General features: G+C 35.3%; 1 protein-coding gene across 1 annotated transcript in view; it reads left to right on the forward strand.

The window, feature by feature from the left end:
* The window catches only part of BRIP1 (BRCA1 interacting protein C-terminal helicase 1), a 60,156-nt gene extending 38,733 nt beyond the window's left edge, over nt 1–21,423 (forward strand). The window contains exons 14-19 of the mRNA XM_010285615.1: nt 1,727–1,886; nt 2,641–2,762; nt 15,457–15,569; nt 17,920–18,002; nt 19,635–19,934; nt 20,552–21,423. Of these exons, the coding sequence (XP_010283917.1) occupies nt 1,727–1,886; nt 2,641–2,762; nt 15,457–15,569; nt 17,920–18,002; nt 19,635–19,934; nt 20,552–21,423 (1,650 nt within the window). The remainder of the gene's footprint in view (nt 1–1,726; nt 1,887–2,640; nt 2,763–15,456; nt 15,570–17,919; nt 18,003–19,634; nt 19,935–20,551) is intronic.
* The last annotated feature ends 1,477 nt before the right edge of the window (nt 21,424–22,900 follow it).

The following is a 22,900-nucleotide window of genomic DNA, read 5'->3' on the forward strand; positions in this document are numbered from 1 at the left end:
CAGCCAGACATTAGTTTCATAGAAGGAAGAATGAAATCTGGAAAGCTAATAATATTACAGTCACTGGCAGCTCTAACAGATCCCAAATGGATGTACTTTGAGGCATAATTTGTTTGATTCTTTTCTTTACCAGAATTATCTTCGTATCATATCCAAGAACTGAAGGCATAGTGGCAGGCTGTGGATGGCAAGATGGACAGTCATTGCTCAGTCATAGTATTACGACCTTTTATAGAAAAAGAGATTACAGACAGGATGCTGCCAGGAAATGACAGAGCTGGTAGAGAAGGGGACAGACAGTAGGACAGACACATTTGGAAGAGATGATTTATTCTACCGTAACATCTGTATGCGTAGGAAACTCTTCCTGCTGTTCATCGCTTGGGCTTTCTGTGCTTGCTGGAGATGGTGTCACGTCAGTAGTAAGCAAGTGTAATTCCCTGAATAGAGGCTTGAACAAAGCTAGTGAAAATTCAAGAAGAGCCATAGTATTTGTCCCCTCTGAACCACATGCACCTCAAAAGGAACCAATCCAGATACTTAGTATCTGACTGAGTTCAGATCTTTAGTGCTGAGAACATGAAATATGCAACGGTTCTTGTAAAGTTTCCTATAAATTTGCAAGTGTTCTCCCTGTAAAGTCAAATGTGACAACAATTACTTACCACTAGTTCTGCTTCGCAATAGCACTTAAACTGTATATTTGGATATGGGACAGATTAATTTTGTAACAATCTAACTGCTCAAGATCCTGAGATCTTGGGTGGAGCGCGTCAGAAAGGCAAGTGCATTGGAGTTAAGGGATGCCGTGGCTTTTTGAGCAATGAACTGGGGCAAGTGCTGGTTCCAGATGGAGCAGTTTATGTTGCCTGAAGCAAAATACTGAGCAAGGCTTCAGTGAGTGGACTTGAGGGAAATACAGACAAATTAAGAGCATAACCCTTAATACAGAATCTGTGAATTTAAAATCTCTGTATTTATGAAGCTCAGTAACTACTGCACAGGAGTTGGTGATGTGCTAATGATCACTGAACAGTAAAAGGAGTGAAATAAAGTATTTACTCGTGTCCATTGAACCAGATCTACACAGTTCATTCTAAAATGCATTGGTTGCTTTGCTTTTGTCTTGAGGGCAGTGCTGTTCACAGACAAACATGTCAGGTGAAAGAGTGACTTTTTTGCTCCCTGTCTTGATAAATTCAGTCTAGAAATTTATGAGAAAAGGGCATGTGATGACTGCTAACTGCAAAATGTCCCCCACCCATCTGACTCCAGTTTCTATGGTAATTTTAGACTTTGTTTTTTGTAATCTAAGATACAAAGGCTTGTTTCAAATTAATTTAGACTTTGCTTCTAATCTTACTTATGGATCTCTTACTTGATAATCAGAAAAATGGGTAATTTCCAGTTTTCTTCGACTGATGTTCCTCTTGCTTTGAGGAATACCAGAAGATGCTCTTTAGTGACCGCTGTCATAGATGTAGAGTTTTGCTTTGATAACTCAAAAATCTGCACTGTTTCTAATCAGCAAAATTAGTGGCCATCATGTTTACAAAGTGTTGCGTAGCTGTGGAACAGTGTACGGTATGGAAACTTGTATTCATAAATACAAAATCGGAATAATATAATTTCACTAAACTTGCGTTATCTTTGTGTGCTTTATTTGAACAGTTCAAGTGATTGACCTTTCATTTCAGCTCTTCTGGATTTTTCTGTTTCTTTTCAGCTGTTGGACAAATTAAAGGATCGCTGGATGCACACTGGCTTATGGAGAAGCCTGGAGCTGGTGAAGACAGTCATCGCAGAGCCTCAAAGAGGGGCAAAGAGTGACTTTGATGAACTGCTGAAAATATACTATGATGCAATAAAATATAAAGGAGAAAAAGGTACGTTCTTCAGACTACAAAATAGTTGATATAGACTCTTCAATTTTACAAAAAAAGAGGGATTCTTGAATCTTAAGATTTAAGCACTTAAAATTCTTAAAGTGCTTAACAATTAGTAGAATGTATGGATAAACAGTTAAATTAACCTAAGCTAATAAGCTATTGTGATAAATGAGAAAGATTAACTTCTGTTTATATCGTTGCATGAAGATATAGGGAAGTGCAGGGTGATGCACAATCCCAACAGTGATATTCAAAAGGCAGTGAACTGTGTAAGAATGTGCAGTTCTGTGTCCAGCAGGGTGCAGAGTGGCTTCTCCTTTACCATCTTACGTTGACAGCCACTATAGGATTTCTCCTCAAAATACTTACATGTTAGTATAGAGAGTAAAGAATGATAGTATGTCAAACAATAAATAGCGTGATTATTGGAGTGCAAAATTTAAGGTTTAAAATTTAATATTTTGTTGTAGATATGTATGGTTCTTGCATAATTAAGTACCACTGTATTATGTAGTGCAAAATTATTTTGCTAGTTGATATTCAAAATCACAATAGTATTGATCAAAGTGGAGTTAATCTCATCTCTCTAACAGAGAAGTCTATTTTTATATCCACTCACCCTTTCCAGGATGATACATGGTTTATGATGCTATATAATATTTAGCTCTTTAAAAGATGTTGGTGAAAGCTTTTTCTGATATTCAGTTTATCACTGGGAATGATTTGTATATTCCTCTCTGGCTTGTTCAAGATGGAGCACTCCTTATAGCTGTATGCAGAGGAAAAGTTAGTGAAGGCTTGGATTTCTGTGATGAGAATGCCCGTGCAGTTATAACCATAGGTATTCCGTTTCCAAATGTGAAAGACCTTCAGGTAGGATATCAACACCTAATTGAAAAAGTTGTACTTAATTTTTACGTCATGCTTGAAACATGAAATATCATAAATATTTTTTCTAAATGTTAACCCTTGGACTCCTCTCAATCCCGTTTGAATTCTTCGAATTACCTTCTACATAGGTAAGAGGAGGAAAGCATAGCATGTCTTGTGGGCTCATTTATGTCATTCTAAATAAATGTGTATCATGCTAGATGCATTGTAAATCTTTGTCTGACATTGCTAGTGAAGGCTATTGCATTGTTAAAATGCTCAGTAACTTCATACTCTGCCAAGCAACAGTACATGTTTCCATCTTCACTTGCCTGTTTTCATATACCAAAATTTATGTCATTTGTATAGAAAGGAAGTTACTTCCTGACTTACTGTGGTGGAGCATTTCATTGTGAAGGTCTAGGATAAACACTAGGAAGCTAAGAAACAAAGTGAAGTATCACAGAATAAATAAATACCAGGAACAGCTGGATTCTGGTTCTTAGTAATGCCAAATCAAACAAGAAGATCATAGATTTGCCCTTGAAAGACCAAACAATCTCAGCTTTGGTTTGAGAGATGTGTTCAGAGCTTCAGTGACAACCAAAGGCTTCTTTGTTGCCTACAGTGTGTGCTTAATTACAGCCTTGCTGGTAAAAATCTAAAACCCTAGAAGGACTAGTACAGTTGTATTAGTGGTGGCTGCCTAGTGCAATGGTCTTTCAATACCTGCATAACTTTCTTGAAGCACTTGTTCAGCCAAACATTTTCTATCTTACTAATATATTACACACTGTACGTGACAAACCTGAGTTCATCATAAAAAGATTTACACTTAAAGAATAACTAGCACTCTTTCTAGAGTTAGAAATGGTTTGTTTTAGAAGCAAATGCTGAAATGATATTTTGGAAATATTTGGTCTGTAGTGTGGCTGGAACTCTTACAATTTACTCCAAATGATTTCCAGAAAGTCAGTGTGTGTTCTAAATGATACAAAATTAAATTGAAAAGAATGTGTCAAGGGTGCATTATGTTCCTTAAGATTAAAATAGTGTATTTGATTTTACCTTGAGTTCAACCAAATATGTAATGTAATAGAATCACAGGCAGTACCTCCCGTTACTGATAACTAAATTCCAAAAAATCAGTGTTGCGTTGAACTATTTTTTTTAATTAGACTGAAGAAAACCTCTAAATTTTTAAGTAGGGATAGAAACACTAGCTGCCAAATTGCAAGCAGACAAGAGTTTGAGTGTATATATTTAGATATGATAATGCACAAAGCACTGCAGTGATCAATTCTAGATGAGAGAAGGGCATGCACCAGTCTCTTAGCATCAGATTTGAGGAGCTGTCTGGTACATGGCAGTGCTCCTAGAATAATGCTAGAGGAAATTGTTTTTATTGTAAACATGTCTTTTGCTCAAGAGCTTGGATTGAAAGCGATATCCAGCTAGCAGTACTTCCCTTTAAATTGAACCATGTTTTGTTTTGTCCAAAGCTTTAGGTTTATCAGATATCCCAAAAAGTTCTGGATTAATGCATATTTCTTTTACCAGTTGAGCTCAATTGTGTGAAGAAGGATAGAGTGAAGGATAATCACTCTGTTCACTGAAGGAATTAATTAGTAGTTTTGTAGAAATGTAAGCATAGACACATCAGAAATTTGGAAGATTAAGGATCTTTTTCAGCAGCATGTCAGCTCAGGAAATGGATTTATATCTTTAAGGAAAACTGGCTGTTGATAGTGAAGATTGGCATGTAAAATTAAAAATAAAAATAGGGCAGGGGAGAAAGAATGAGATATGACACCAATTTTAATCTGAAACTATCTTTTTATATATTTCTGGGAGATCTGATCCAATAGTATTGCTTCCCAGAACGGAATGAAACAACTGTGTTATAAAAGGGTACAGAGAAGTAGATGCTGCATTTAAAAAAAAACTGTGAACTTTATATAAAAACCAATGTGTTATCCTATTTTCAATAGTCTGTGTGTACATGAATGAATGCAAATTGCTGTTTATTACTTCAGTCCCCCTAGACCTTACCTGAATATTAGAAAGGAAAACAAAGTTTTATTCCTGTACACTTTATTATAATTGTTCTTTGGAGTTATCGTCAATGAGTAAAACTTCATAGAACTGAAGGAGTATTAATTTGTCAATAAGGAAAAAAAGGTGCATGAATCTTGTAGGGGTTGGAAGGAGTGCTATAAACCATACTGTCGTGTAGCAGATAGTGTTTAGTATTAGCTGAAATGAAAAGAGATTGTTTATTAATTATAGATAATTGATTGTCTATAGTTAAGCCGTAACCTGTTGTCCTAACCAGCTGGAGTTTGGCTGGCTGCATTACTGTTTCATTAGCAGTTAGAAGCCAAAAGTCACAAGCCCAGTTGCCAGGGGATTAAATGAGACTTGTGCCACTCTGCTTATGATGCAACTTCATCTTCTAACCATGCTTTCATGATCAGATCTAAGTCCTTTGGAACTGAGGTGGGATTGGAGTTGAGTTTTAAAGTGAAAGCTGATGTTCAAATACTCCTTAAGTTAAACAGTAGGAATAATATATGACGCAACTATCAGGAAGAACACGATTACAGTATTTTATTCAAATACCTTTTCATATTCAGGATTATTTTCAAAGCATATCAGTAGTGCTCATCATCCTAAGAATATATGAATTCTCCCTTCCAAGTACACCCAAGTGACCTTCTTTTAGGGTGGCTGACTTGACTTTAAATGTTTCTCCTTAACAGCAGTTTTTTGTATTGGAACTCTCTTTTTCTGCTAGGGTTAGAAGAATCCAGATTTTTAAACATTAGAGGACACTGTACAGTTTATCTTTTTTTTGGTAGGATTTTAGGATATGTTAAGTTCCCAAACAAAACGGTTAAAGCTTATAGGATAGTTACAACATTTGCTTTTATAAAAAAAAAAAATCTAAAGTGTTTCTTTAGATTTTATAGGCTAACCAGAAAACTGATTAAAACTGGGACATTTTAAAACTTCCAGCTTTGAAGTTTTGGGAGAAGCTTGAGTTTTGAGCAGACAGAATAAAATTCAAAAACACAGTGACGCAAGTCAAGTTAGATCTATATAGACATAAAATTGTGAGCATAGGTGCAACGGTTGCTTTTACCTAGGAATAAGTGCTTCGTAGATATACTGAATGAAGAAACTGATAAGATGATTAATAATGACATCTCTTTAAAAATAGGAAATGCAAATGATTAACAAGTCCCTTGGAATATTAATGAATGATATACTTCTGGGGTTGTTTTAAATCACTAAAAAGTACTCTGCTTCTACATGAAAATACACTTGCCTGTCTACTTTTCGGGTTAATAAAAGTCCTCTTAAGACTGAATTCCATAACCCCTTACTCCTGCACATAGCTTTTACTTGTGTGAGTAATCCCTTTAATACTTCTAGGACTGTGCACAATCATAAGGGTTTGTAGAATTGTGCCTTTGGAGACCAGTATTTTATGTTGGCAGTTTGATGTTGGCTCATCTCCACTAATATTACTTGTCTGTGATCAACCTGCTTTCTAAATATATTTTATGATTTGTAACTTGATGCTAATACCAGTGAACTGTAATATTAGAGAACATAAATAATGTGACAGAAAAAGATGTGTAATCCCATATACATGTTATCTGATGCTAACATACTGTTCATTAACTTGTGTTATATATTTCAAATTGTGACATTTTGGATCCAGATACCAGTCTTTACTTGGGCAAGAAGCTCATTGTCAAGTGTGATGTATAATATCCAATTTTATTTTATCCATATGTTTGTGCTAAATATGCCACAACTTCTGGTATTAAATGGCAAGCATTTGGTCTCCTTAAGTAACTGCATGCTTTCATAAGTTACATTATTTTCTGCAGAACCTTTAAAGAATCTAAATTAGGTTTTTTTCCAGTTGCCTCACTTAAAAATTTAGGTACATAGTATCTTATGTTCGCTCATTTTCACAAAGCAAAGAGGCTAAAGCACTTTGTCAGTGTTAGGGAGAAAGAAATGATTAAGGTGTACTTGATAATAAACAATACTGATTTAAGAAAGAGAGGCCAAAACCCTATTTCTGAGTTATTGAAAACAGTTTCATATTGCTGAAGAATCAAGTTGCTAAAGCAAAATATATAAAAGAAATGTTAAAGTATTGCTTAAAGCTATGGTACTCTCAATGGTAGTGTTTGGCTCTAGTAAAGCAGGAAAATTTATTTCAGAGCCAAAAATGAGTTCTTTGGCTGTGACCAGGATTTCCTCTGCCCACCTCTGGGACCTGAAACTGGAGGTAGGAAAATCTGATTTTGGAGCCAAGTGTGACTTGTTTAGTTCAGGTCATAATTTACTGTTCTTACCTTGGGGACCTGAAAATAAAGAAACTCGCTATGAAATGTTGATAATGGGCAACTCTGAAGTGCAAGCATTAAGCTAACTTTCCCAGAGAGCATTTCTCCACTTCCACCTTTCCAGATGCTTTTGATCGTAGTACAGTAGAGTGTACTTAATCATGTAACGGCTAAGAGAACTTTACCAAAATATAGAGGAAAATGCAGTCAAACCCTTTTACATCAATAGATGTGCAAGGAAAATAAACTTGATAAGGCCAGGATTTCTGTGCAATGACATTACTCAAGACCTGTAGCTGAGTTTGCCATTAATGAGAAGTATTTCCCGTAGCTGCTATAGGGTGACTATGAACTGTGATGGCAAATACTTTCTTTATTGTTTCCAGCAACATAATTTGTGAAACACGATGGAACACATCATTTCAATTACAATTTTCTGGGTTATATGTAACTTAATGGTGCAAAGAGTTTGCAGCTATCTGGCTGCAGTTTCTTTCTCCATTCTTGAGGGCTCAACAAATTGAGATATTTTTATCACTTCAGAATAATGGCATTATTCTGAATACTTAAGTTATTTTCTAGTCCTTGTGGCAATTTTTAAGCCTATATGCTTTTTCTCCATTGAAAGGAGAAAGAATCTTGTGCTGGATAAGTGGTTGCTGAAATAATTCTTTCTTGAATACTATATTCTCGAAAAAGAAATATTTCTAAGAAAATAATTGTTATTTTAGATGCTTAACATGACTTGAGAAACACCATGCACTGTACAAATTTCATCATAGCTTTGCATCACTTAAAAAATATTTTCACTTCTTACTCAACATAAAGTAATGAAAATATATTTTTATTAAAAATGAAAATTACATTTCATGGGAAGGTCATTGTTATGTTTACCTTTAGTAGAATTTGAAAATTCTCTGTGAAGTTAAGAATTTTTTTAGCGATATAAGACCGACTGTTATGTTATCGGTGTGATTGTTTTAAGCAGGCTGAAAGTTTCTGAGCAACTTTGCCACAGCTTTCCAGTCAAATCTGACATTCATTGTAAAGGCCTCGAGACACAGTGTGTGCTGTCATTTTCAGTATGATTTAAATGTTTGTAAAAGGTGATCATTTTTGTTTGTTCGTTTGATTGTCTGTGGTAATGGCTATTGAAACCTGAGCTGCTCTTACGTTGTTCTTCATTCCATTACTGTGAAAAAAAATTACAAATATAAAGTGGGGAACAGAAAAACATTTATGGAACTTTCACAGGAAAGCCAAACACCATGCACTATTATTTATTGAACGTTCTCTGAGAGGGAAATACTGAATAGGGTAGGAGTGCAATGTGTGTATATGTTTGTGTATATACACACATACACACACTTGTCTGTCTTCCTTGCCCCTCCTCAATTGTATTTTGTATTTTAATTGCAAAGTAGCTTTTGAAACAATCGAGGTTATCGATAAGAAATATACCTACATCATTGAAAGGTATGATGTTATGCAGCAAGCCTCTAGGTGTTAAATAACAATTATCAAGACAGTATACTTCTAAATTTTGTAAAAGAGCATGCTTTCAGATTATTCAGCCAGCGTTGTTCTTGTCTTGCAGCAGTATGCTGTACGTTACTGCAGTGTGCAGAATCACAGCTTAACAAGATGACTGGCTGGATATTGCAGACCTCCCTCGCTTTTTTTTTTCTTCCCTTCTCCCCGAAGGAAAATGTCAGGCGGTATAGCTACCTGTGTTACAAAAAAACCAAGCAATGCAGTAAATACATGGCGGTGTGGCAATTTCTTACATCAGTTTGATGGAGCAAAATATCTCAAAAGCCTTTTACTTCACACTTTTCCAGAAGTAAGAAAGGCTGTAAAAAGTCAAAGCCATCCACACTCTTCTTACGTCCAATAGAAATTGTGTTAATTAAGAAAAAAAAAATGTTGATGGCAGAGGCTTGATTTGTGGGAGTTGGTGTAAAATCCTTTGGAATCCAGCATTCCTCTAGCTAAGAAAGGTACCGTTTAAGTTCAACTTAACATGTGAGACTAGTGGATGGCATTTCTCTTCTACTGGTGCAAGGCTAATGTCAGTATGTTGGCACAACTCACAGAAATCATCCCTGAATATATCCAGAAGTTAAGCCTTTGGATAAATAATACAGCAAATCAAAACTTTTCCTTTACGTTTAATAGTTTAACTTTTCTGATCCATAAAAAATTCCAAAGTGATTTTCTTGTGTTTATCTTGTCCTTAGCAAGTAGTGTTGACCTTTAAGTTTTTACTTTACTGTCAAAGTATGTTGAAAGCTTTAAAAGTGAAGCTATCACCTTGAGGATTTGTAAGGATGACTGACACTTACCACTTCACCTTAGATGCGGTGGCACTGAGCGTATGCAGCAGCGTTGTACCTCAAGGGAAGCTGTTTGATTTTTTTTCACTTCTACTTCGCTGGAAATGGATTGAATTTTCTCTTCAGAGGAGAGTTTTGGTTGCATTAGATTTTAATCAAGTCACTTGTTCACAGTCCCTCAAAGCCTACAAGACTGAGATGAGTAGATGGGCCTGGGGTGAATGTGCTACAAGATTTGTCAAACCGTAAAACTTCCAGATCTCTGAGATGCCACATGGTGTAGTTGACAATGCTAAAAGTGTTCAGCGGTTACAACATTACACAAGCTTCCCTCTCTCTAACACTGGGATTGAGAGTGAGAATACTGGGGAAGCATTTAGTCATAAAATACGTTGTGAATGAAAAATAAGAGAAATACAGCTTTGCATAAAGTGGTGCTGCTGTGTTTCTGCCCCAGAAGATGGTATTGGCCAGCTAGTAGAGTCTGATAGTTAGTAGTTTGCTGTTGGGTTGTTTGGCTTTACTTTTTGTAGTAATATTTAAGTTTTTGGGCTGTGGGGAAACAAGCTAGCAGTGTATGTAGGTTCTTTCTTGCCACATTTGTGGGGTTTTTTTCCCAGTTTCAGTAACTTTTCTTAGTTTTGATTATATCTTCGTTCTGGCACCAAACATTTGAATCACATGGATGCCCAGTATCTTTTCAGGTGTGCTGTTTGGGTGCATCAGCCTGCAAGATGTAGCTAGTCTGAGATCTAGATCTGCGGAGATGTTATTTTCTTATTTTATTCAGTATTATCCAAGGAAGTCAAATTTTTAAGCGCTCATAGAAATTTTCAGGCAGAAAAAGTCACCCGAACTATTCTTCTGTGGCTTTGGTGCACGAACTATGGATTTGAGCTGATAGCCTCAGTAAGGGGCAGCCGCTGGAGGCCGGTGGGTGCAGAGTTCAGCCTCACAGGGGTGGTTCTGGTAAAGACACTCTCGTAGGATGGAGCTGCGTAACAGAGCATCTTGAAGATCGTTGAGCAGCACAAAGTATTGATCGTGTCTCTAGCTAATAATGTCTTATTCACAGTATATATGGTATTGCTGTACTCACAGTTGTGGGATTTTGTTGATGGTTTTTAAAGAAATGCAGTATTGGTGTGTGAAAGCAGAAGATAGTGTTATATTTGTGGCTGGTGATCATCTTTAGGTATATGAGAAGGTTAGAACGGCCTTAATAAATTATTATCATATACAGAATCTAGTTTGAGAAATTCTAGGTAATAAGCATTTGCTTAGTTCATACTGCTTTATAGGTATTAACACTGCATTTGGAATGCACGGAGCATTTAAAGATAATGTCCTGCCATAATATCTTTCTCCTGTGAGACATTGTGTTTAGATAGAGCTTTTAGTAGGTCTGCTGAGGAGTGAGTTATGTTTGAAGCGTATTCTATGACTCACCCAGTCTTTACACGTGCATTATTTAGTCTTAAATCTCACGGCCGTTGTTACTGCTTTTGAAGTGAGGGGGGAAAAGTTAAATGCTGCACTATTTAATGCTACTTCCATTTAAGGATTTTCAGATGTAAAAGAAAATAAATGGGTTTTTATGTCTTTTAGTTTCCTGCACTTACAAACTTTTATGATTACTTGGCATTTATCAGGAGGAAAGTACATGGCAAGTATGTTCTTGAAGAATTCTGATTATTGCTATTTCAGGTGGAAGAAAGACTCTAACTGGACACAGGAGATTTTTAGGATGGTGGATTTGCTTAAAAACCATTTTTATGTCTTTTTTTGGGATGGAAGCAGGGAATGACCACCTGTCATTTTTTGCTTGTTTGTTTTTAGGAAGTGGGGAATTGGTAGATATTAAATGTGAATGTGTCTTTTAAAGTTTTTTGGATGATATGAGCAATGGTCTTTATTTTCATTACTATTTTTCCTCTTGTAAAACCAGAGAAACACCTCAGTGGAATGCCAGAAAACATTTATATCCGTTTTCTGAATTTTATTTCCATGGAGGAGAGTGTTGGGGAGTGAAGGGCGTGAGTTTACACACGTGTGTGTACATGTACCTACCTACACATGTGTGCATGTATTGACACAGTTCCACGTTTATTTGCCTTTTTCCTTTCAGCAGTTGTCCCTCTATTTTTACCTGGGCTGTCACAACACGAAGTGCTAGTATAAAGAGAAACGCAGGTTTGGATGAGTGCTCTGTTTAACTGCTCACAATAGTACCATTGTACTCATGAATTTCTGTCTTGTCCTTAGAATTCTGGGTAATCTGGTTTGTAATCCCACAGGTTGCAAACTGGAGGTCACTTTTAATCTACCAGAGAAAACAGGAGACAATTGAAGATGTTTGTGAAGTGATGCCTTGTCAAGGAATAGGCTTGGCTGTTAACTGTTAGGAACAGCTTAGGATCTTTTTGTTTGTTTTTAGAAAGCAAAGTATAGCACTACATTTGGTTAAATAAAGTAATGCATCTAAAAAAATCTCGAAACTTTACCAGATGAAGTGAAACCAAACACAGTTTATTTTGCCGCTTTATATCGCACAAAATAAAAAATTATATACTGTGGCTCAGCCCATTCAGCTTTCATATTGTGATACTGGCACTGATAAAGAGGTTTAAAGTATTCTGATTATGAATGGTAAATACCCCAAATGCACGTGCTCCAGGCCACCTAGGCTTTGCCCTTTAGGTCTAAAGTCCTGTTCTTTGGCTGAGATAAAATGATTCTGGATCAGTGTCTGTGGGACCATTTGGTTTTTACTGAAGTGAAATTCAAAACCAGTAATTAATAGTGTAGCACAGTAGTATTTATTCTTCGTAGGTTAAATGCTTTCTCCTTAAAACTTCTTCACAGGTAAATTAGTATATAGGATGCTGTGCAGACATTTATCTGAAGATATCTAAAATGTACTGGAATCGTGTTTCAGATTTCCTTGTCTCCATTGTAATTAATGACTGAAAAACAAGGAGAAGCTTTTTACAGAACTTTATATTAACAGAAAGAACTCAACGTAAAGGAGACAATGGTGCTTTAATCTTATTGTCCAACCGTTGATTTTTCTATTTGTCTACCTTGCCGTTAAATATAGCCATGTTCGTGCTAGTTTTGAATAAATCTGGTTTGGCCTGATGTGTTGCTAAGAAGGCTTCTGTATGTGAATTTGCAGGTTCTTTTGGGGTTCAAAAACAAGCTCAAGTTTTTGAGCTAGTCTTTGGAGCTTTGTGTCATAAGATGACTGGTATAGTCCATGGTAATCACAGTATAAATCCACTTTATGCACTTACCTATCATTTGAATCCTGAATAAGTCTGGACTTCTTCACGTGAATAAAAACAAGTAACTTTACTTTTTTTTTGTGATTTATCAAACCCTAACAACTTAATATAATGAATGTTGTTTAACGTTGTCATCATCAAAGAAAAACTTGTATAGCTAATTTTGATTGAAAAATATGCTTGAAAATTCTTTTGAATTGTAGCAGGAACTGCCTGAAAATATTTTTCCAAGCCACAAAAAAAAAAAAAAAAAAAAAAATTTTGTTCATGGCATTTATTTTTTGTTGCTATTTCTCAGTTAATATTCCATAGTGAAAGATGTCGAACTAATTAAGCATTGAAAGAACGAGCGGTTAGCAGGTATAATGTTGTTAGACTTCAGTTAATATGAATGTGACCATGACCTCCCAGATAGATCAAAGACTAATCTGTCTGACAGCTACAAGATGGCAGAGCTTGCCACGGGCCTTCTGCTGCTGCTTGCTGAAGCTATTTGTCTGTAAAGCATGCCTGATAGCTAGGAGTATATTTTTAAGGATGAACAGGTAAAAGTAAAGGCTGTCTTTTGACATTTTAACTAATCCCTTCTAGCCTGTGGTTTACTGCACATTTAGGATATTTGCTAGCAGGAGGGACTGGCTTTTTCACATATGTAACATGTCATTTTGAATTGGGCATTGATTTGATGCTTGATAATGTAAGAGTTATACAATGAAATAGATTCTGATTGCATTAAAATGACATGCCCTGGCCTTTTACCTTTAGTAGACTTATAATGAAAACTGAACTCTCAGCAGCGTAAGTTGTCATCTCGTGCTGAGACGTGATCATTTAAGTGAGAAAACAGAATGTTTCTTTTCTGTTAACCCTTTTAAAATTAGGATGGAAAAGATAGGTTTTAAAGATATATGACACATTTAGACCAAGAGAATATGGATTTGTATATAACATGAGAATTGAAATGACATTGATGTGCAGTACAAGCAGTATAGATTTGCATAATGCGAATATGTATTAGAGGAATGTAAAAGGAATGTATTTTATTCACAGGGTAATGCAGTACAATGCAGATTATCTGACTGGTTTGTGTTCTGTTACTTCAGTGGTTTTATGCACGTAATAAAAAATGTTGTCATTTTTATCAGTGTAAGACACGACTGATTAACGCTGATTTGAACAGTCTGCTAGTGAAGTAAGAAACTATGGTAAAGATACATTTGTTACAACTGGCCAAAAATCGTACTGATAACAGAAATTCTTCAAAAGAGGAAATTGCTAGAAAACTTAGCAGGACTAGAAGACAAATGCAAAGTATGTGCAGGAGCATCTTATCATTGGTTATGTTTTAAAGAATTTAATGAAATTTTCCAACATTATACCTCATTTCAAATGGTAAGGAGTACCCTTTTGTTTCTCCAAGTAGTATTTCCAATTGTAGAAATGCACAGATAAGCTCCTTTTTAAAGAATGTCTTTGATGTTCATAAAATGGTCAGAATCATCTTCTGTTTTGAAAACGACAAAGAAAACCTCACACGCCAGTCAATAAATTCTGAGTGACTGGAACAAACATTAAATCTGTGAAATCAAACTGAATTTACTTTCTGGCTGTAAAGATTGAATTTGTAAATTTGACAGGCAATTTAAAGGGCATAAGTACATAAAATAAAATTTCTTATCCAAATGCGACTTGAAAGTTACCTGTCAGAAGAGGTTAGAAGTCTGCTGTTTTCTCTCCTGAAGCGTGTCCTCTCACTTGTCAGTTTAGAAAGGTTAATACTGTACAAAAGAGCAATGGAATGACCCTTTTTGGTGTAGCTGTGTGTTTGTTTACAAGAAGAAAAAAATTGGCCTTCCCCTTCCCAATAAATTCTTTTTTTTATAAGTTGGAACTGTGTATAATGTCCAAATAACAAATTCTTGTTCAAATTCAGATCGGGCATTTTATGTGTAGTTATCCACATGATTAGAAAGCGGATGCAGGGGATTTGGTTTCTTTTGCAGTTGATACCAGATCTGCTTTTGAAGCAGCTAAGAGCTAGCGTTTTTTGAAGAGGAGCGTGCTCTTTTCTGCCTTGTGCTAGCCCATGGGCCCGCAAACCTTAGCTGCCACCTTTGCTTCACATTTAGTCAGCGAAACGTTTCTTTCTGAGCCGCAGAGGGTGATGCCACGCTAGGAATTGGAGTTGGTGTTGCTGGCAAGGCCACTCTGTCTCTCAGGTTCTTCCTTAACTTCTGTAGAAGAAGGCGTTATATTTGCTTAACCCTCACTTGAGAAAAATAGGGTCTGGTCCCCGCAATAGATTAAAAGTCAGTGTGTGTGATAAAGGAAAGGATAAAGATCTCTGTTGTATCATTTACTTCCAGATGAGCAAATAAAACTGCAGTTTAGTTAGTCCGTTTACTTGTATCTGGGGGTCTTGTGCCTGTGTGAACAGCTTATCCTTCTCTTGCTAGCACAGAGGTTTGGATAAGTGTGTGGTGGTTGTGTTATTAGATACAAATCATTGGATTAGATGACACGTTAAGAATAACTTTAGAAGGGTAAAAGCCATAACTGGTTAGTATGCAAAATACAAAGTTGATACACTGAAGCACACTTTACATACTCACTTGTTTAATCAGTGTTTGCTTGTTTTCCCCTTTTAGAATATTTCCTTTTCAACATCGTTATTAAAACCAGTATTGTATTATTTCTTTCTTAGGTTGAATTAAAGAGGAAGTACAATGACCAGCACAAAAATACAAGAGGCCTTTTACCAGGGAGTCATTGGTATGAAATTCAAGCTTATAGGGCGCTGAACCAAGCCCTAGGAAGGTGAGATAAACTGAACATAATTTAAAATATCTCTGTTTGTAGAACTTTTTTTGCAACATCTTGAAGGATTAATTCCTCACTGTGAACACAAAGGGAATAAATCAGGCCAAAAAACTCATCCTGCAGAAATCAGGTCTTCAGCTGTTCTTCAGTTTGTTGTGCATTTGAGCGTTAGAAGTCGGAGTTTTTGTTTTACATTCAGAATCCCCTTTACTTTGGTTGCAGGTTTTATTGCTTGTAGTCCAGATATACAGAAAGGAAAGTTCTTGAGCTTATAAACCAAGTGAAAATTCTTGGGTCTTTTCACATGTACTAATTATTCACACTCTTGGTGGGCTTGGAACAGTTGCTTGATGTTTAGCCTACAAGTATTTTTGAAAGGGAGAAATAGCGGGGGGTTTTCTCAGACCTTTGCAAAAGGTCAATTCAGTTATGATGCTCACTGACCTCTTTCCAGATCTAGAAGAAGTGGTATAGCTTACTTTCTCAAATGAAAAAATTTCCCCCGAATTTTATTAACAGGATAGAATTAATTCATCCTTCTCCAACAAAATTTATCATACACATAGATAGATATAGCTATCTCTCATCTATATCTATCATAGATGCCATACATCTGCCATAGATATATAGAGGTACAGGCACAGATTTGTAGATAAGAGGAGGAACATCAATTGGAAGACTTGTTACTTGGATTAGACCTAATACAAATGTGATAACATAAATAAAGGTTTAGAAAGAAAATTGAGAGAAAATAGCCTATGTTAGTAAAATCTCATTGTAAATTCTTGTTGTGACAGATCTGATTTCTTAGATTCCTCTTTGGAGAGAATAAGAGCATTAGTTAGAATTTGTTAAGAAAAAAAATCTGAGGGAGTTGTGGAATGTTAATAGTAAGAAATGAATTTGAAGTTTTGTCACTGTGAAATAAGTTTTAACTTAAATCTAGTTTTAGTGAAAATCTCTTATTGTATAATTTATCATTTGGATTAAATTCTGCTAGTCTAAACTTCAATGGAGAAAATAGACTTCCATTCTGATGTGAATGTATAAATTGTGCATAATACCATTAGACTAAACTCTTACTAAACTGAGATTTGGGAAAGGATGACAGTGTATGATGGCTATTTTTATAAAACCAGAACAGTCTCCTAAGTTGCTATAAATCAGAATATAGCTTATTCTGACAACTACAGAAAGTAGTTGCTGTAGATAGGCAAACTTCTTACTGCAAAGATGCCTGCAGGGATAGAAGTGAGCAGAAGCATGCTAGTCTTCAGTCTGGCACTTTTCTTTTAATTTAGTGCTGTTACATTATACTAAGTAACACAAGTCCAAGAAATGAAATAGCAGCCTTTGGGAATATAACAGATGGTGTGTATGGCCAGGTGACAATCATGCTATGAATTCCTTGGAGTGCTACTTTTCCTAAAAGTGTAGGATATGTCTCCGGTGGGCATAATTCATTTAAGCTATGACTTAAAGTAACATTTATTAAAGCAATGAAAAAATTAGAAGTTGGAAGAAATCTGTTTCTTAAAGATGTTTTGATAGCTTTTCTTGTCATGGAGAGATCTCAAATATAAGTAAATAATATTTCTTTGGAGAGCCAGCCTTGTCGCTCCCATTTTAAACCCTGACTCTGGTACACTTGTAGTTCTACGTACATTTGTAAACATCATCTTTGAAAGTTGTGCTCTTATACAATGGGGATAATAATCCTTATCTATTACTGACAGTTTCTTTTCCATATTTCATTTATGTTATCACTGTTCTTTAATAATGTTTTTGTGGAAGGCACTATAGAAATCCAAATAATGTTTAAAATAATATCAGCACATGTAAACTGACTATTGGATTATTTCTGTAGACCTCTAATAACTGAATTATTAATTCAGCAGTATCGCTCACAGCTTTGATTTGTAGCATTTCTTTGCTAAAGACAGTTATGAATAACTTGTGGTTTAGAAACAGAAAAGTGCATAGTTACTTTAAAAACTGCTTGCAGTTATATCAGTCCATTTTCTTTTCTTTTACACCGTTACATGTTCTCCTCTTAGTATTTATGCTACCCAGTTAACAGTGGAAAACCAATAACGTGTGGTTTGGTTAGCTGATGAATATTTCTGTGTTTTTTTTTTTACTTTGCCTGTTTTTGTATAGTAAATTGAAGAACTGAAGCAAAATTAAGCTTCCATGATGTCCATAACAGTTTTTGGTACAAGACAGTAGGAAAGCACTTCCTGTGTATTCTAGCTGACTCATTGCGATCGCTGTTGTCTGATCCCTACAGCTTTTTACTGTATGCACTCTAATTAGATATGCACTCTTTTTTGTTGCTCACTTATAGGTGTATAAGACATAGGAATGACTGGGGTGCTCTTATTTTAGTTGATGACCGTTTCCGAAATAACCCTAATAAGTACATAACTGGTAAGCTGTAAAAATCTTTCTGGGAAAGTTCCTAATATTAACAAATACTGTAAAATCAAAATTACAGAAATACAGTTATACAAATACAGGTGAGTAGGAACAGTCATAATGAAATATATGCATTGAACTCAAAGTGTGCAGTTGAAACTGAAAACTCTAAAACTGTACCCTGGTGCATTGCTAGTTCATGAAATACACTGGAAGACACCGATACCAATGTTCAGTCAACTTAATTTCTTTCCCCCTTTGGATATACAGGAGTTTCAACATGCAGAATTTGGGAATTCTTTCTTAAAATGGGACTTACAGAAACTTGAGGACTCTTAACCTTTGGCTATTAAATATCTATAATGCATGTATACATATGTGTGCACGTACTAGGATTTTATTTGGACTTTGGATAAGTCTCTAGTGGATGTATACTTTCTGCCTATAGGGAGCTTTAATGATTAGGGTTAGCAGTCTGAATTTAACATTCTGGCTTTTTAGGTAAGAAAAGGTAAAGGTGCCATTTGGAACCACCAAATTCTCAATATGCAAAAAGTATTTTCTGTTTGTAGTTTTGTACTGGCTAGAAATAAATGCAGATAAAACAAAGCAGGTCATGCACACTACCCTTAATAAATAAGATTAAAAAATTAAAAATTTAAAAAGAATTTGCTTAGGAATGGGATATGTATCTTTGTTCCTGCCCTGTTTAGAAGAGATGGGCAAAAAGATGATGTAAACAGATAATGTTGCAGTCTAGTCAGCAGGTGGAGCTCAGCCGCTGTGGTACAAGTCAAACCACTTTTCTGACATGTCTGTTTATACTAAAAATACACTTAAATTATCTAAGTAAACAGAAGTAATTCATATAGTAATACAAATAGTCTGTATGTTCGAGCCTTGATAAGATTAGTACTTTCTCTAAAAAGTAAAACTTCACAGAAGAATCAAGTTCTCTGTTGTTTTATTAAATTGATATTAAAATAATATTTAGAAACACTTCTTAAAAATCAAGGAAGTTAGTTTTTACTTCACTCTTGTGTGTTCTAACATCATCTAAAGAGCTATTATGCTCAAGAAGCCTGTAATTTGAGAATTTTTTAAATGATTGCTGTATGAGAGCTTATTGTATTATATTTTTGCTTCTGCGCAGTTGTGATTCTTTCTGAATATCCAAGATACTGTTACTTAATCTGAAATAAAGTTCTAAAAACATAATTATAATTATTGTCAGACCCTGTCAGTATGATAATAAATAGCTGTACTCTATGTAAGTTGCTTTTTAATAATTCATGACAACAAGCAAAATGAACATCCAGGCATAAAAGAAGTATATTGATGTCTGTGCAACACAGCTGTTTGAACTTTAAAAGTAGTATTAGTGGAAAAGGTAAAGGTCTTCAATATTAAAGAATTACATGGTTAGTATTCCTCATCAAAATACTACCATTGATTAAATCAAGTTCCCAGCCCTGGAAAGGAAGGCATGCATTATCTTACTTTCATGAGCAACTTCTTGAATCTTTGTGAATCTGTCTATACATACGTAGAAGTATTTGCAATATTAGGGTACTATTTACTGATAGGAAATACCTGATATAGATGATGTAGTTTTGTAGTAATACTTTTTTTTTTCCCCTGTAGGATTATCTAAATGGATTCGTCAACAAATCCAGCACCATGAAAACTTTGGTAGTGCACTTGAATCCTTGCACGCGTTTGCTCTAAGAAACCAGAAAAACATCAATTGTTCATCAGAGTGCAGCAGTGAATTTCTCCATGTACCTTCAAATTCAAAAGACCTGTCACAAGCCTCTCAGCAAGAGGCAACTATTCATCTGTCACCAGATGTTCCTGCTAAAAGTGAGGAGCAGAATTTGGTTTCAGAAATTAATTTTGTTACAACAATCAGCTCAGTTAATCCTACAGCATCAAATCAGCCGAGTAACATCAAGGCAACAATGAAACAAAGTATGTTCATTTCCTGTGGAAAAAACTTCATTAACAATTTTAAATGTGAAGTTACATCTTTTTTGGAAGAAACAAATGGTTTTTAAAATTACAGAAGTGTTATGGTGCAAAATGATAATTATTCATAAACATGTATGAGCTGTGCTCAACAGACTGAAATTAATTGTCATTCCATCTGGTTGTCTTAAAGCAATTGATAATGTTTGATAAGTTTATAGTGCAGTCTAAAAACCATTGAAAATTTAAAATATAAAATATCTCTCCATTCCTGAATTTTTGGAAAGCTTATGACTTTGTTTCAGGCAAGAAAGATGTGAATAACATAAGAACACAGAAATAAAAAATTACAAATTTAAAATCCCGTCATACTTTAACTTTACATATGCCAGTTAATCTATTGATTCAATTAAGACGATTCATGTGCAAAGATAGTTGTAACATCTGGGCTTTTGTTTGTGTTGGATCTTAATGAGTATTATAAAATAACTGTAAACCTAATAAAACTGTGGTAATTTTGATGTGCTAAACGTGCTGTAAATCAGCAGGGGGAAGGCATATACAATTAATTAATGTTTTGTGATTTTTCACAGGTGGCCAGAAAGTTGATGTAGGGAGTCATTCTCACCATGTAACACAAAGAAGAAAACATATGGACTCCACACCCAAAATGCCAGCAATGAAAATAGAGAGAGAAAAAAAGAATGATTGGACTAATGCTGATATTATGAAAGAACATTGCTGCTTTAAACCACTGACTTCAACACCTTTGCCTGTAGCCAAGAACTGCATGTCCACAGCTAGTAGCAAACAAAAGAACGTGAATAGGGCTAGTGAACTTACTGATAGTGTAAATCAATGCCAGTCATCATTAATTTCAGAATATAAACCAAGTGTATCAGAATCATGCTTGAAAACAACTGATTTTTCAGTTAAAAATACTGAGGCTCCAGTTGCTGAAGAGCATCCTGATAAACTACAGCTTCGAGTTGGGCCCTGCAATGAGTTTCCTTCAGCAGGAGGGAAATCTGAACTTTCAATGTTAAACGTATCTGCAGAAGCTGAAGATGAGGATGAGAGTATCTACTTCACACCAGAACTCTATGATGATGAAGAATCAGAAGAACAGAAAATCAGACCACTGCTTACAGCCTGTAATACAAATGAGAATCAGATTGAATGTGGAAACTCCACAGTCGCTGATGATCTTTTTGCAAGCCACACCTCAGAAACTCTAAGTATGACTAAAAAAAAGATGGATGATGATGGCAGAAGCACAAGTTTACATGAAATAATGCAAAATGAGGGGAGTAAGAATAGTGCAGTTAATGTAGAGATGACTAGTGAAGTAAAAGCAGGGCAGATAGCATCTCAAGAGATGGAAACCAAAAAACGGAAAATCAGTCTTTCCAGATCACGAAATAAAGGTGTGTCATCTTTTCTATTGAACAATACTAGCTCATAGTGACAGCTTCTATAGGAAACGTAGTGAGCAGCCTCATTATAGAGCAGTAATGGCCTTCTAGTTCTCATTTAGTATATTCTACTATCAGGCTCAATTTTTCGTTATACTTTTTTTTTTTCCACTGTGAAAGTTATGCAACATGCTGTTTTCTATAGAAATAATTAAGATTCTTCATGGTATCTGTGTGGTGAAAAGACATCATGTGTGGAAATGCTAAATAGAAGCCCAAGTAGCATTTGACTGGTAATTATAGGCTGAGGAGGTTTGTCTATTAGAGATTTAATTTATCTGCCGTTAAATACAATCAAACAGTTGGGTTTTTCTCAGAAAGCAAAACACCCGTAAAATCAAACTATGGTTCTCCACATTTGTTCGGGCTTTTTTTAAATTAAATATATAGAACAGCATCTTTGCAGATCAAGTAATATGATAGATTGAGCTGAGATACTGAAATAGGTGTATTCTTCAGTACTTTCTTTCCCTCAAATTTCTTTTGTCAAAATGTCCATCAGAAGCTGTGTAGCAGTAGTAATAGTATAGTAGTATTTGTACGCATTGATACTTGATGGTGGTGAGAAGCTTCTTCAGAGGTCTTTATTTGTTTTATATAAAAATTGAGGTTTCTTTAAGATTTTGTGACAGGATCTAATTTCTTTTGGTCAGATTCTCTGTATATTCATGTCAAAAAGTGTACTCATTTGTGTGCCCTACAAACACATTTTCTATGCAATATACAACAATGTAAATTTGTACATAAAGGTCTTTAAATCTTCCTCAGTGTACTTTTTGTGAAGTATATTAAACATTTCTTTCATTTATTGCAATCAAAACAGCCAGGATTTTGCTGTAATAAAACGTACTATGCCTGATTTTTCAAGAAAAGATTGTTCATTTTCATCACCTATTAATATGAAGATGCAGGATTTTTACTATCTTAGATTGGTTTATAGGTATTTATATATTTTGACTGGGGACAGAGATTGTTAACTGGTCGTTTTCCATCTAAATGGAAATCATTGTTCATCTAAATAACATTCTGACATTCACCTCCACAGAGCTCTGCAAGTGTTCATATCAGTAGGATTTAAATTTACGCAGTAAATGCATCTTTATAAAATTAGATACTCTGTCTGCAAGAAGGGCAAGAATACTGTTGAGTTTCTTTAGCAAGCAAAAGTAACTAAGCAGTACTTAGCATAAGGCAGCTGGTTAAACTCTTTGTTATAGTGATGCCATGTAAGGATCGTGGTTTCTTGGGTTAGATTTCTAGGTATTTGCTTAACCATTGGATACTGATGGCTTTGAACTAGTTGGCAGGGCAGAAGCAAGCTCTGATATCGACAGCAGTTTAAACATATAACACATCTAAAGATAAAAATACTTAATTTATGTTTAGCTTTAAGTAAGTAATTGAATGTCCGGACCTAGTAGGGTGGGCATGGTTCTGTTTGTAACTGGCTTCTGGCCTAGAACTGTC

This window comes from Phaethon lepturus, unplaced genomic scaffold, assembly GCF_000687285.1.
Source record: "Phaethon lepturus isolate BGI_N335 unplaced genomic scaffold, ASM68728v1 scaffold40844, whole genome shotgun sequence".
In the NCBI taxonomy this organism is placed as follows: Eukaryota; Metazoa; Chordata; class Aves; order Phaethontiformes; family Phaethontidae; genus Phaethon; species Phaethon lepturus.